This window comes from Brachyhypopomus gauderio, chromosome 1 (genome assembly GCF_052324685.1).
Source record: "Brachyhypopomus gauderio isolate BG-103 chromosome 1, BGAUD_0.2, whole genome shotgun sequence".
Classification (NCBI taxonomy): domain Eukaryota; kingdom Metazoa; phylum Chordata; class Actinopteri; order Gymnotiformes; family Hypopomidae; genus Brachyhypopomus; species Brachyhypopomus gauderio.
The window spans coordinates 20,411,206-20,424,788 of NC_135211.1; the positions used below are offsets into that span (position 1 = coordinate 20,411,206).

Genomic DNA, 13,583 nt, shown 5'->3' on the forward strand with positions numbered 1-13,583 from the left:
TGGGGTTCTCTCTGCCGACGTGGCGCTACTGCCGCTGCGCTGTGTGCGCCTACCCGGATCTTGCGTCATTTGTGAAGCGCTCTGTTTTCTTCTATCTACAGCTTAAACTGAAGGACTGACTGTACAGCGCACACAAAAGTCAAAGGTACCAGACAGCGTGGTAGACATGTTTCTCTCTGACCGTCTAGTGATAACAGCACCTATAAAGTTAAATATAAAGGAAGGCGCTTGTCTTCTAACTAACGACATTTCTATTTGTCTAAAATGGAAAACGTTATTAGGATTCCAATTAGTTACACCGACTGAGAAATAATTGAAAAAAAAATGGTATGTAAGTTAGTGCCGGTATTTAAGTATCAACTAAAAACCTATATTGCAATATGATGCATAAAAAGCTTGCATGAACAAACAGCAGAGCTACTGGTCATGGGGCAATAAGAACAACCCCACGGGAGATGAGGGCAGGAAGCGCAGGACGACTAAACGAATGATGACGAAGTTTCAAATGCTGTTTTGGCTAAAATTGGCTAACATTGCAATAGAAACGACGGCCAGACAAGGCCAAGTATTACAAATACTTGGGGAAACTTTCTAAGTAAAAGAATTCAGATTTATATAGGATGTGTTTACTTACATCAGATTTGTTTATTTATGGACTGACTGGACTTGCAGATACATTTTCTTTCTTGTCTTACATTCAGACCCAAAGTTTACTGTTAAAATGTAACAGTAAACTTTGAAAGACTATATCTGCAGTATCCCTTATTAGCCATAAGGTGGCGTTGCTTACCACTTATTTCCCTTAATTAATGGGTCAATAAGATTTTCTCCTAAGCCAGTGGGTTAGCACTATGAAATAACACTCTGAGCTGTTGTTTAACATACACTATCTGAGCTGTTCATTTATATATGCTGTCTGAGTTGTCTCAGGTGTTGTTTAATATAGGCCTACGTGTGTTTAATATATGCAGTCTGAGCTTTTCTGGTCGGACGCTTTGCTTAGTGCTCCGGTGAGAGGCGAGCTACCAGACCCAGTGGGGCAGAACACCGGCCCTGCAGTGGGGTATCACTGAAAGTAAAGAAATAGTTTAAACTCGTCGTATCAAAAATTGTGTTTGAACATTACATATTTCTGTGGTAACCGGGTGATATATTTCTATGGTAACAGTGTGATAGGCTATATCAGCTGTTGAGCTTTGTGATGCAACCGTTACCAAAGCATTGCATAAGAACCCGTTACCATAGGTTACATCACTAATTCCACTGGAGGAGCATCTATTTGCAAATTAATGTACCAAAAAAGAAAAACACAGAGCCAATATCATTCAAGAGCACATGGTACTGTCATCTCAATATTGTTCTTGTGTTCTTTTGACAATAAAGGTGCTTTTCTCATGATCATGAGTTTATTTTGTCTGAAGATATCAAACGGTAGCAGGAAAAACTACTTAATTATAAATAAAATAAATTATTGCCAGGAATTGGTGGAACATGAAAGACCTACGCTTTGAAATGCCAACAATGACAGACTTGATCAACTGGGCTTTATCCAATGGATATACATATATTCGATACAGTGTGGATAACCCTAACTTTGAGACAACAACTTATATATTGAGATACCGAGAAAATGAGTGATACGTTTTCGAGATAATACAAAAAGGTTTTTCCGGATTTCTTACAACACGTCTGATTCCGCTGCAATTCGTACGAAATTACTAAGCGAAAAGAAAACGCGTCTGCTGTGGTGTTTGCGGTGGTGTTTGCTCAGGCCTGTGCTTGCAGAAGACCAAACAAACTGCCTGCTCTACACAAAGTTGACAACTCATCAGGGCACTGGTAACTGCGAGTTTCCAATAGTAAGATATTAAATTATATGCTCAATAGATTGAACAAATTAAGAGGCTAATGAAGACAGATTCCTAAATCGCCTATCATTTTGTTTTGGTAAGAGAAATCCTCGCCTTTTAGTTTTTACACGAGTGTATATCGTGTTCATATTTTGCAAAGGAGCCAGAACACTTTCAATCAGTGTAAAAGAAAACCACCAGCAGAGGGCGCAACCATACTCGCGTTCTCTTTATTTATTTATTTTAAACTTGGCTATAACGTACATAAAGGAACAAAGTAAATACACAATGAATGTGTATACCCTTCTCGATTGGGCCTTTATCAAATAAAATTGAGACAAAGATCATATATTGCAGTCAACACAGATGGAAATCACTAATCTGCAGAGTAAAACTAAATACTATGGTTCATGGTTTTAATCATGATGGCGCTATAATGACCGGGCACCGGGAGCAGGGTATTACTGCAGAGTTGGGCTGCATCTCGCCACGCGCGCGCTGAGTTCACTCAGCTGACACAATCAGGGAGAAATCCCAAAAGCTTCACGTGATTTTGTCCATCGTTATTTTGTAGGCTGTTGTACACATCCGGTTGCAAAATTTGCCACAAACTTTAACCACATTCAGAGTATTTGTGACTTCGTTAATACCCTTCAGTTTTCTCTATCGGAAGCTCCTGTTAAGCGATGGTGTAAATCTGAGGGACAAATTTCATGGCATACGCATCCACACGTGTTTACCTTTTACGTTTTTGTAAAGACGCGGGAAATTGTAAACATTGATAGGGTGTTAATAATTTAACCAGGCGATTAATTCCACGTCTGTAAACATTGCTTCTGTTTTACTACCTTAAAAACGCGTTCAAACTCAGGACCTTTCCGTGGTACTGTGGTACATGGGTAACGCCCACTGTGTTTTAAAACAGTACCGGCGTGTCCTGGCGGGCTCCGTCGCTACGTTCATCACGAGCATCACGGTGTCGTTCCGCCGCTCCACCGGACCGTGTGTGCTGTGAACCGGGCTGAGGGACGGAGTCGGACACTGACGTGTCTGGAGTTAGGGTTCTGTGACATTACGAAGAACTCTTCAAACGGTAAGTAAACCCAAAATTCCCGAACTCTCTAACACAAAACGGTAAAAGAAACAAACAAATCTTAAAAGGATTTTTTCCAGAAGTTTTTCAAAAGTAGGAATGAGTTTACAGAGTGTAGGATTTGTGGCTCATTACTTTGTCGTTAATATCCACTGAGGTGAAATGGTGACATTGTGACATGTCTAGTAATCGGTTCTGCCTCCCTTGTATTTGAGTACCAAAGATTAATAGAACTATTTAGAAACGTCGCACGTTTAACTAGTTTAGACTAATAATAGAAACGGCATTCCACGAATGTCCGTATCTTGGTCTCTAACGAGGTTGAATCTGAAATGAGAATCTGAATCATTCATCATAATCTTGATCTCTTTCATCTAAACAGAGTTCGCCATATAGGGCCTTATGAGGAATGAACAGCAAAAAGTACAGGAATACTTAAGAGCTTAAAGGTGATTAAAAAAACCCACAAACACAAGCCTTACAGCGTTTTATATCCAAGTAATATAGTCTAATGTAAAAGCCAGGGCAATAGAGTGACCATCATGAAATACTTTATTTTATAAAACGAAACAGAACTTTTTTTTTTATCTATAGTCAAACGTTTAGATTACAAAGTGAAAGCAGAGCTAGTCTGGTAGAGCAGGCTGTTAAACTCTCTGTCTTTATGTTCCATATGGGCTCGTGACATGGTCGTTGCACAGTGATGTGAGCTTGTTCAGGCCCATCTCACCTGCTGCTTGTGGGTCAGGGAGGGACAGCATTTCAGTGCAGGATCTGTGGCTCTGTGCAGCTCGCACGCCTGACAGGCCTTTACACAAGCTGCTCATACATGCATACAGATGTTCCCTTCTGTACAGGAACACAGACACTCTGCTGATACACACATGCTAACTCCATCACACTCTGTTCCACTCACACAGTGGAAGTCTGTGTTGGCTAAAGCAGTCGAGCTTCTGCAGTGTGTTGTGAGATGATGGGAAATTCCAGCACACACACACACACACACACACACACACACACACACACACACACACACACACACACTTTCAGGATTTCCACTTTATCCATCATCATTGTGTTGTTCCTGATGCTTGATTAAGGGGGTGACCCTGTTCCTGATGGAGAACAGGAATGACTGGACAAATAAAAATAAAAAAACCCCAGTGTCCTTTCATTTTCTTCTGTTACAATGATCAACATGATAAGCACATTTCTTTATCCTTCTTGAAAACACTACAAAACATCCCATCATAGGAAATGAAGGAGTGAGGGTAATTTCCCAGGAACAGTCGAGTCAAATTACTGTAAAGGGCGAATGGTTAAGGTGAAATTCAAATAAAGGGCTTATCTAAAAAGATCTCCTCTCTCTCCCTCATCCCCTCCTCTCTCTCCCTCGTCCCCCTCTCCTCTCCTTGTTCTCTGTTTCTCTTTCCCATATTCTTTGTTTTGTTTCACCTTCTTTTCATTCTCTTTGTCTAGTTGTCATGACTACTGAGGGTGATCTAGACCATGGTCCAATGAAGAAGCTCAGCTCTGTGTTGTCCTCCCTACAGGATAAACTCCACAAGAATAGTGAGTAACACACGCACTCAAACAGGGGTACCATGAGTATACTCATTCACACAGTCAGGGGCGCAGATGGCACTGGGGACCGGGGGGGGGGGGGGACATGTCCCCTCCAGATTTATATTATTATTTATATATTGTACAGCTTGATCCCCCTCACATCAGAATTTCCATCTGCGCCCCTGCACACAGTGGTGTTCGTGCATGCATACACACACATGCATTCAGATGGTTGGGGTTTAGAATCCAGCAGTTTCATCTACCTATAGATAATGTTTACATAAAAATTTGAAGCAAATCAATATTTAGAGTTTGCACGTTGCATGTAAAGATTACTCGTTTCACTGTTTAGAGTATGGGGATTAAATGAAGCTGTTTGCAGATCGTCCATGTTGAATTGACCTTTGACCTAATGGTTGGCAATTGCATACGCTGTAGTGGCTAGCATGTGCACAGCAGGATGATCTGTAACCTTTGACCTCTAATGCTGCTGTCTCCTCATTTGAGAGGAATGGCTTTCGTTTGGTGGTGGTGACAAATCTGCTCTGCTGTGACTGATCTGTTTCTGAGTCTGTATGTTTGCACAGTGTATGTTGTACATACTCAAAGATACCAACCTGAGGAAGCTGTCTTGAAGAGACTGAGCAGTCTCTGTTTTTGTCATCTGGTTTCATCTCACACACACACACACAAAGGGCATCACATAAATAACCTTAAATGCTCATCTCTCTCTCTCTCTCTCTCTCTCTCTCTCTCTCACACACACTCTCACACACACACACACAGACTGGAGGTACTACGGCAGTTGTCGCACTTCCTGCTGTAATCTCTGCCCGTGTGTGTGTGTGTGTGTGTGTGTTTCTGTATTGGGACAGGGTTAAAGAAGGCTTTGTGTGACCGTCGCCACCTTCTCTACCTGTACTGCAAGAAATGTGATCAGTTCTTCTTTAGTTATAGGGGATTGTTTAATGGCTGTTGAGTTATCGACGGTGAAATATTGATGGTTACTGGATGTTCAGTATTTGCTGCTTGATTATTGGTTATTTCGTGGTTTAGAGACGGAGAGAAAAGCAGCGGCGCCCCTGCTGGTCAGTGCATCTGCATCGCCTGCGGCCCAGGAGAGGCCTCACCAGGGTGGAATGCATTTCTTCTTTGAGTACCTGGTGGTGGTGAGTCTGAGGAAGAAGACAGAAGGGGAAGGCTATGAGCCCCACATCATCTACCAGTTTCCCAAAGCCGTGAGCAGAACACAGAAAGAGGAAGAGGAAAAATGTCTCAAAGCCATCACACTCTTCTGTTTTCCAGAAGGGGTCAGCTGGGTTCCTCTTACAGAGTATCACAGGTGATCAGTACTTCTCAGTACTTCTCTCTCTCTCCTCTCTCTCTCTCTCACACACACACACACACACACCTCACAAGTTTATCGTTCTCTCACTCAAGCATGTACATGTATACACTCACAGGACATGGTAAATATTTGTGTCCAGGCAAGTGTGAGTGTCTCCGCCTGTCAGTGAACAGCTCCAGGTCTTCACCTTGGAGTGATGGTGTTCAGCTGTGTGAATTCCTGCTCTGCACAGACACTGCAGCTATTGTGCTATTACTGATGGTGGCACTTTCGGTCTCTCAGTTTGTAAGCACAGTCTGTCGGCAGGTTTTATAAGTTCTGCTTTGTCACTGTAAGCAGGCATGCAACATAGCTGCACGCATTAAGGGTTTCCTTATTCAGCAAATCAGCTAGCGATCCTTCAACAGCTGAATCTAATGTGTGCAGGGCCATAGTGAGGCTGTAATCCTCCAAGAAAGATCCAGTCATGCTGCTCCATATTTACAGTCTTCATGCTTTCTGTTTCCTCAGCAAACACTGTACCTGAAACTGTGTCAAGGAGTTCTGTTGGTTGTTTGTGAAAAGATAAACCCACACATGACACTCCAAACGTCTGCTGTGGGAACCAAAGGAAACGTTTCACTGGTGCGCTGGGTGGACCCTGAGGGACTGGGGCCCCTAGTTTAGGAGCAGCAGGCCACACCTCCTTCCTGTACCCTCCCACTCTCACCCCTCCCACTCTTTCACGCTCTCACTCTTTGACCCTCTCACTGTCTCACCCTCTCACTCTTACACTCACACACCCCGGGCTGATATGGTCTTTGTCTTCTGCAGTGAAACATTTTCGTTCGTTTTGACGGAGATTGACGGCACCAGAAGGAATGGCTACTGCAGACGTTTGCTGGTAATGAACAAGCTCACGTTTCAACAACTGCACTTTGTCTCATTTAGCATTTTGAATTTTATTTGAATCTTTAATTAATGTACTTGAAAGCATTAGCAGTGTGTTGTCTATTGCACTGTGACAGGGCTGAGTGGTTTTGTCCTGATTGCTCTGTTAGTGTTTGTATTGAATTGTCAGAGAGTAGTGTTTGAATTTTGCTGTATTGGAAGCTGTATCTGAAAGCTCTATCAGGTTTTGCAGTATGTTGTGTTGCTGTGAGTGTTTGAACAGTGTTGGTGACAGTTTTGCGTTGTGTGGCAGCCCCATGGGAAGGGAGCACGCCCCCCGGAGGCCTACTGCATCATCAGTAGGGTGGCCTGCTTTGGCCTCTTCTCCAAGGTAACGCAAAGGAGGAGGAGCCCAATTACACCACACCAGGGCTATCTAAACATATTTAGCATGGGACATACTGGACCAAATCAAATCGGGGGACGATCACTTTATAGCATCATGTGGAGATGACATTTAATAAATTGTTAAAGATGTATTGGGTACTCCAGTGATTCTCAACTGGTGGGTCGCGGACACGTTTTGGGTCGCGGACACGTTTTGGGTGGGTCGCGCGGACAGCTTGTAAAAAAAATTGTTTATAGTCTCAGGGTTGCCAACTCTCACGCATTGAGCGTGAGTCACACGCATTTGACCGTTTTCACACGCTCTCACGCCACACTTCCGATATCTCACGCCGAAAAAAAATTTCAGTTTATTTACCTCTGATCCACATATATGATTCAATGAGGTACTAGTTCGCTCTGGCGCCATCCACCGGCGATCGACAGATCGCGATTTAACACTTAATTTGTGTCCATTTTACGTTCAGCAATAATATTTCAGTAGTTTTTAAACGGTCCATCTAAGACCACCAAAGAATTTGTATTACATTAAGTGCATCCTAAATAACAAACTACAACTAAAAGATGGGTATTCATTTATACCTTGCACCAGTTTGTTGTGGTCAGTTTTTGTCATATTTTATTAGCTTTTAAATGGTTCATCATAAGTCCACAAAACAAGGTTGCTGATTAGGATGCACTTAATGTACTATAACTTGTTTTATGCTCTTATGATGGACATTTTAAAAGCTATTGAAATATTTTACAAAATGTGCACTTAATATGTATACAACTTGTTTTTTATCTTATGAAAAATCATTTAAATACTATTGAAATTGTTGTAGAAAAACAGAGTACACAGTGCTCTGGGTCATTTTAGGACCTACTGGCTCCTTGAGTAATTTTTTTTGTCTGTAGCCCAGCATGAACCAATCTTGATACCATGGTAATCACCAATTGTTACCCTTTTAATTTGTTATAATATTTGTACTGTATAAAACTGGGTCGCGACTTAATGACAATGAGAAAATGTGGGTCCCGGGCTGAGACCAGTTGAGAACCCCTGGGGTACTCAATACTGTATACAAAAAAACAAAAATGGTTGATATTAAACTACTGAATTTTTTTTCATGTAATTACTGCAGCAGGATATTAACTGAAACAGAAATGCTGGCCATTCTGAGATAATGACCAGAAGTGATGAGACCTATTCCTTTAATGTTTTTTTTGATGATTACACAAGAAGAGCTTGAGATCACTCATCTCACATCTTGCCAAGATGGACATTCAGTATTTTTCTTGACATTGTTTCGTTGTGGGTTTTCCCATTGAGTAACCCTGTATCTCTTTCCTTCGTTCAGTTTCACCTCGTTGTATAATGTCACACGTGTGCACACGCGCTTGTGCATACCCAGACAACACACTCCCATTGCCATCATGTAAACAGTGACTTGATCTGCTGTGTGTAGTGTTTCATTGTGTCTGGGTGTATTTGTTTTATTTATGATTAATTATATATATAAAGCACCATGAATGCTGAATTCAGATAGCTGCAGAATGTAATTTTGTGTATTTTTTCCCTTCAAAGAATTATAACCTGTGTTCATTTTGGAGTGAATATTGGGTAGGAGTGCTAAAGAAATTAAAGCTATTTGAGTGTTTGTTTCATTTGGCTGTGTGAGGTATTTGAGCATTTAATTTGTTTGGTTTTAGATCTTTGATGAGGTGGAGAAGCGTGGGCAGATCTCCAAGGCGATGATCTACCCCTTCATGCAGAGCCTGAGGGAGGCCCCCTTCCCTGCTCCAGGAAACACAGTCAAAATCAAGAGCTTCATTCCAGAGTCTGGAACGGAGGTACACACACACACACACACACACACACACACGCACGTGTGTTTTAGTCCTTTATCTGTGAATACTGTATGGAGACAGAGGGCTGTGTATGGACGTTTGAAGCTGTTTGGCCTTTCTGGGCCACAGACCAGGAATGTTTGAGCATGTACCTTAATGGTGACATGCACTAATGGTAATTTTAAGACTTCAGTAGTGGTGCCCACATTCACCAGCACTGCACATGATGCTCATCCTGGGCTGTAGTTGTGCACAGGCATGTGTCAGTTCAGCAGAATCACACTGACTGACCAGCACTGCACAACTGGGCTTCCTTCCTGCCCAACAACACTTTTCTTGCTTCATATCCTAGTTTTAACTGTTTGTAAGACTGTGGTAACTGATAATCTGGAGAATTATATAATCTGTCACATTTTGAGAGTGCAAAGAAGGTTCAAGAGCATGACAGGGCAGCGTCTCCCTCTGGCCACGCTGCCAGCGTCTCCCTCTGGCCACGCTGCCAGCGTCTCCCTCTGGCCACGCTGCCAGCGTCTCCCTCTGGCCACGCTGCCAGCGTCTCCCTCTGGCCACGCTGCCAGCGTCTCCCTCTGGCCACGCTGCCAGCGTCTCCCTCTGGCCACGCTGCCAACGTCTCCCTCTGGCCACGCTCCCTACGTCTCCCTCTGGCCACGCTCCCTACGTCTCCCTCTGGCCACGCTCCCAACGTCTCTAAATAATGTCATATATATTATAAAACTGAACATTCTCACTTGTGTGTCTCATGTTCTGTAGCACGTCTGTGGTCTCTGAACATGTACGTGGTAAAAGATCTGTGTCTTGACTATCCTTGAGTGTGCCTTGTTGTTTGGGATCTCGGACACTTCAGTTTTGTGTGGATAAAACACTTATATCGAGTTTACATTTAATCACTTTTCTTAAAAATATTATCAATTTATACCAAAGGTGTTTCAGTCTAGTGCACTGAAAATGTGTGTGTCCTGTTCCAAACTGGTCTTTCAAATTCAGGAAGGTGTTAAAAATATGTAAATTACCATTTTCCACTTGCATTATTACCGCAAATGGGTATATCTAATATTATATCTAACAACCAATTACTTATATTTTTCATTAGAACACATTTACAGGTTAGGAATGATGCTTCCAAAATTATGTTTTGATTAAGTGAATGTATTGTTGCTGTGGGGTGACGGGAACATCTCCTACACATTCTCAGATGCAGTTGCAGGAGACTTATGTGGACATGTATGTAAATATCTATATGTAAATCTTTATGTAAATCTTGGTTTGCATCACTTGTGAAGTTACATTGTTAACACCTTGATGGTGTGAGTGTGGTGTGTGTGTGTGTAAGAGAGAGAGCTTGACACTCAGGACCAGGCAGAAACTAAATAATGGCACCAAGAATGTATTGTCTAATCACGCTCTGGTTTCTGAGACCCCAAACAGAAGTTGTATATAAATGTCTCCAGGGGGCATTTAGAAAACTATTAGCAATTTTTTTTTATCTGCAGTCTTCATATAATTAGGAAATCATGAAAAGTTTCAAGCTTCTATGGTCGGAGAGACCGCAAACAGAACATGAGGGTAACATACAAGCAGTGTCTGTCAGTCTGTCCATCCGTCCTGGGGCCCACCCATGTCCGTCTGTCTCTGACCTGGGATCTGTCTTTGTTTTAAAAGGGCCCAGTTCTGGCGACACTGAGGACCACACCCTGCAGGATTTGAAAAAAATTAAATATGTACACTTAAGTAGTTCTATGCACCATATTTTAAAAGCTGAAAGTCAGTTTGCCAAATAGTGTTTTTAAAAGTTTCTTTTAGTAAATGTACTGGTTAATTAGGGAATAATTAATATCATCTATAAATATGATGAGGAATGTAAATGGCCAGTAATAGCCAGTCTGACTGTTGCTATATATGCTGTTTTATGGCAGAACTGTATTGTGTATTACACTATATACTGTTTATGTATGATTATGAACGGGTCTTGTGTGTTGCACTATTAAAAAGTCCCAGATTGTTAGCATCTTAGTCATTGACTGAGTCGTGTGTGTGTGTGTGTGTGTGTGTGTGTGTTGTAGATAATCAGCCTCACGAGACCGACGGACTCTTGGCTGGAACATGTGGACTTCCACCCGCTGTTCCACTGCCTGACGGAGGAGGAGATCCTGCAGGTGTTTGCTGCTACTGTGCTGGAAAGACGAGTCCTCTTCATCGCTGAGGAGTTAAGGTGACTGCACGCCAGCCAGATCTCGATGGGAGATGCCTAGCATACCAGCTAGATCAGAAATCTGATCTATCAACATCTTTCAGGCGCCACTTATGAGATCAGAGGAAATGTTTGGAATGACTTCTTCGGCATTCTGTTGTGCAGCACTGCTTCATGTTTTCACAGAATTGAGTCTCCTCACAGATCAGAACTGTGACAGGTCGAGAACACAGCTGCTGTCCTGTTAGCTCTCTCTACTCGGCACTGTCCATTATTTGTATGTGTTCTTTGTGCTGTATGAGCTAATCAAGCCCTTCACAAAGTGGTTAGGGATGTGGAAATGCAAAAGTAGTCTGGATAAGGAAACGGAGGAACTGGTCATGAGAACCGGTCAGCAACTGCAAATAGCCCGTTAATGTTACAATGTGTGTGTGTGTTTGTGTAGCACTCTGTCGCAGGTGCTGCACTCCGTCGCTGCTCTGCTCTTCCCCTTCGAGTGGCAGCACACCTTCATCTCCATCGTGCCCCGTGTGCTCCTGGACGTCTACCTGGCACCCACGCCCTACCTGCTGGGTGTCCAGAGCAGCCTGCTCCACCTGATCAGCGACCACAGCGATGTGAGTGCACCTGCAGCAAACCACATGCTAGGAAATGGTGTGTGAGATTTTACAGATTAGAGGGACACGCATACACACACACACACACACACACACACACATACTTACACACTTTTTCCCTTTTCTGGTTCCTCAGCTGCTGATTGTTGATCTCTCAGGACGAACAGAACAGAAGTTCGTCAGCAGGGTGATTGGCGTTGTCACACATACTTGACATTGTGCACACTTCCTGGCATTCTGTCACTCACACACTTCCTGCTCATATGTGGTTATGCCTGCTCTCCACCTCCCCTCCTTCATGGGATCAGGTGTAGTCATGTTAACGTTGTTGTCCTGCTGTAGATTGGCGACGAGGACGTGTTAATCCCAGCCGACCTGCAGGGGGAGCTACTGCGGGAGCTGTGCAAGCGCAAACCCAACAGCAGTGAGTCTGGGCCTGTAGGGGGCGGAGCAAAGCTCAACAGACAAATACTCTTCCTGTCTGCCTGTAGTTGGTTCTTGAACATGGCTGACTCACAGTTTACAATCCATCAATGTGTTTATTTTCTATTAATCTTTGTGTGTTATTCAACGTTTACACTTGCCTGAGTTATTCCAAGCTTATTTCAGAGTTCATGACCTCAGAGGAACAAGGCCTGTATGTAGTACAGTGTGGGGCGTGGCCGCCCCATGCTACTCACTAACGCCCAAGTGTGTGTCCCCTCCTCCCACAGCCACAGAGGAGCTCAACAGGGTGGTCTCTGAAGCCTTCCTCACTTTTTTTGTGAAGACAGTGGGCCATTTTGCCAATCATATTAGAAGGCCTAGTGGGGGCAAGATGACAGGAACGTTCCAGAAGAAGAGCTTCCTGAAAGCCGTGGAGTCCAAAGGCCGAAACTTTGTCAAACAGTTCGTTCAGACGCAGATGTTTGATCTGTTCATTCAGGAAGAGGAGAAGCAGGCTAACCATGAAGGTAGGTAGCGATGTAGTGGTACAATTAAACAAACATGTAGTGGGTGGAACAGTCTAAAAGAGACGCTGCCCCCGGCAGCAGTACTACCCAGTCCTTTGGGACACCAGGCTAGTCAGCTACTGTGTTTCAGCTTTGTACATGCGTCTGAACTAGGTAATCAAGGGCTGAAGATACCTTGATTGGGTGTGTTGGGTGCTGGAACAGAGTACGTATGTGGACTGGACAGATGTGGGAAGACTGAGTTGTTGTTTTTGATTCAGGGTTCTTTCACAAGAAGATTGCAGAACATCGGGAGAAGAGGAAAAAAGATAAATCCACGAGTGGCTGGATAAAGGGAGTCGTGGTGTGACCACCACAACAAGCACGTGCGTCTTTTATTTGATGATCCAGAGCATTTTTTAAGTGTTTATCCAGTGCTCTTTATCTCTCTCTGTCTGTCCTGTCTGGGCACTGTGTGTTTACTTGTAAAGCAGTCTTTGCTATTTAAACAAAGAAGCATTTACTTTTTACGTCTGTCATTACATTTGTAAATGTTATGATGTACGTCATGAACTAAAGAAAAAAAAAATCATATGCTGGGGTTAGAATATGGTTACAAATTTTAAAGGTATACATCAGTGTTCGTGTAAGGGCTGTTTTGATGTTGCACAGCTGACTGAAATTGCACTTTAATTCTCTTAATAAGAATAAAATAAGATAAGATGATAACCCCGAGTGTCTGGTTAGTGGCTCATGTTCGAGAGAAAGGGAACTCCTGGACATATAAATGAAGGTGGATTTCCTCATAACCAGCAGCATCATTAAACATTGTTAAATATTTAGAGCAACCTTTTTTGTGCCAT

The 13,583-nt window shown here is 42.9% G+C and overlaps 1 protein-coding gene across 2 annotated transcripts; it reads left to right on the forward strand.

The window, feature by feature from the left end:
• The first annotated feature begins 23 nt into the window (after window positions 1-23).
• dennd2db (DENN/MADD domain containing 2Db) lies at window positions 24-13,449 on the forward strand. Of its 2 annotated transcripts, XM_077001111.1 has the most exons (13): window positions 24-145; window positions 2,776-2,943; window positions 4,423-4,515; window positions 5,566-5,851; window positions 6,671-6,740; window positions 7,041-7,118; window positions 8,825-8,965; window positions 11,044-11,192; window positions 11,617-11,788; window positions 11,925-11,975; window positions 12,131-12,212; window positions 12,502-12,741; window positions 13,002-13,449. In XM_077001111.1, exons 3-13 carry the CDS (start codon window positions 4,428-4,430, stop codon window positions 13,088-13,090), a joined length of 1,446 nt encoding a protein of 481 aa, XP_076857226.1. In that variant the 5' UTR covers window positions 24-145; window positions 2,776-2,943; window positions 4,423-4,427; the 3' UTR covers window positions 13,091-13,449. The 2 variants fall into 2 exon arrangements, with proteins under 2 accessions (XP_076857226.1, XP_076857225.1); XM_077001110.1 differs by lacking the exon at window positions 24-145 and having other exon boundaries at window positions 2,427-2,943.
• The last annotated feature ends 134 nt before the right edge of the window (window positions 13,450-13,583 follow it).

Bases quoted from the DNA above. Each gene is read 5' to 3' on its own strand.
- dennd2db (XM_077001111.1), top strand. From the start codon at position 4,428: ATGACTACTGAGGGTGATCTAGACCATGGTCCAATGAAGAAGCTCAGC. The intron at 6,741-7,040 runs GTAATGAACAAG...GTTGTGTGGCAG, and splicing joins GCTACTGCAGACGTTTGCTG to CCCCATGGGAAGGGAGCACG. The intron at 11,976-12,130 runs GTGATTGGCGTT...GTCCTGCTGTAG, and splicing joins AACAGAAGTTCGTCAGCAGG to ATTGGCGACGAGGACGTGTT.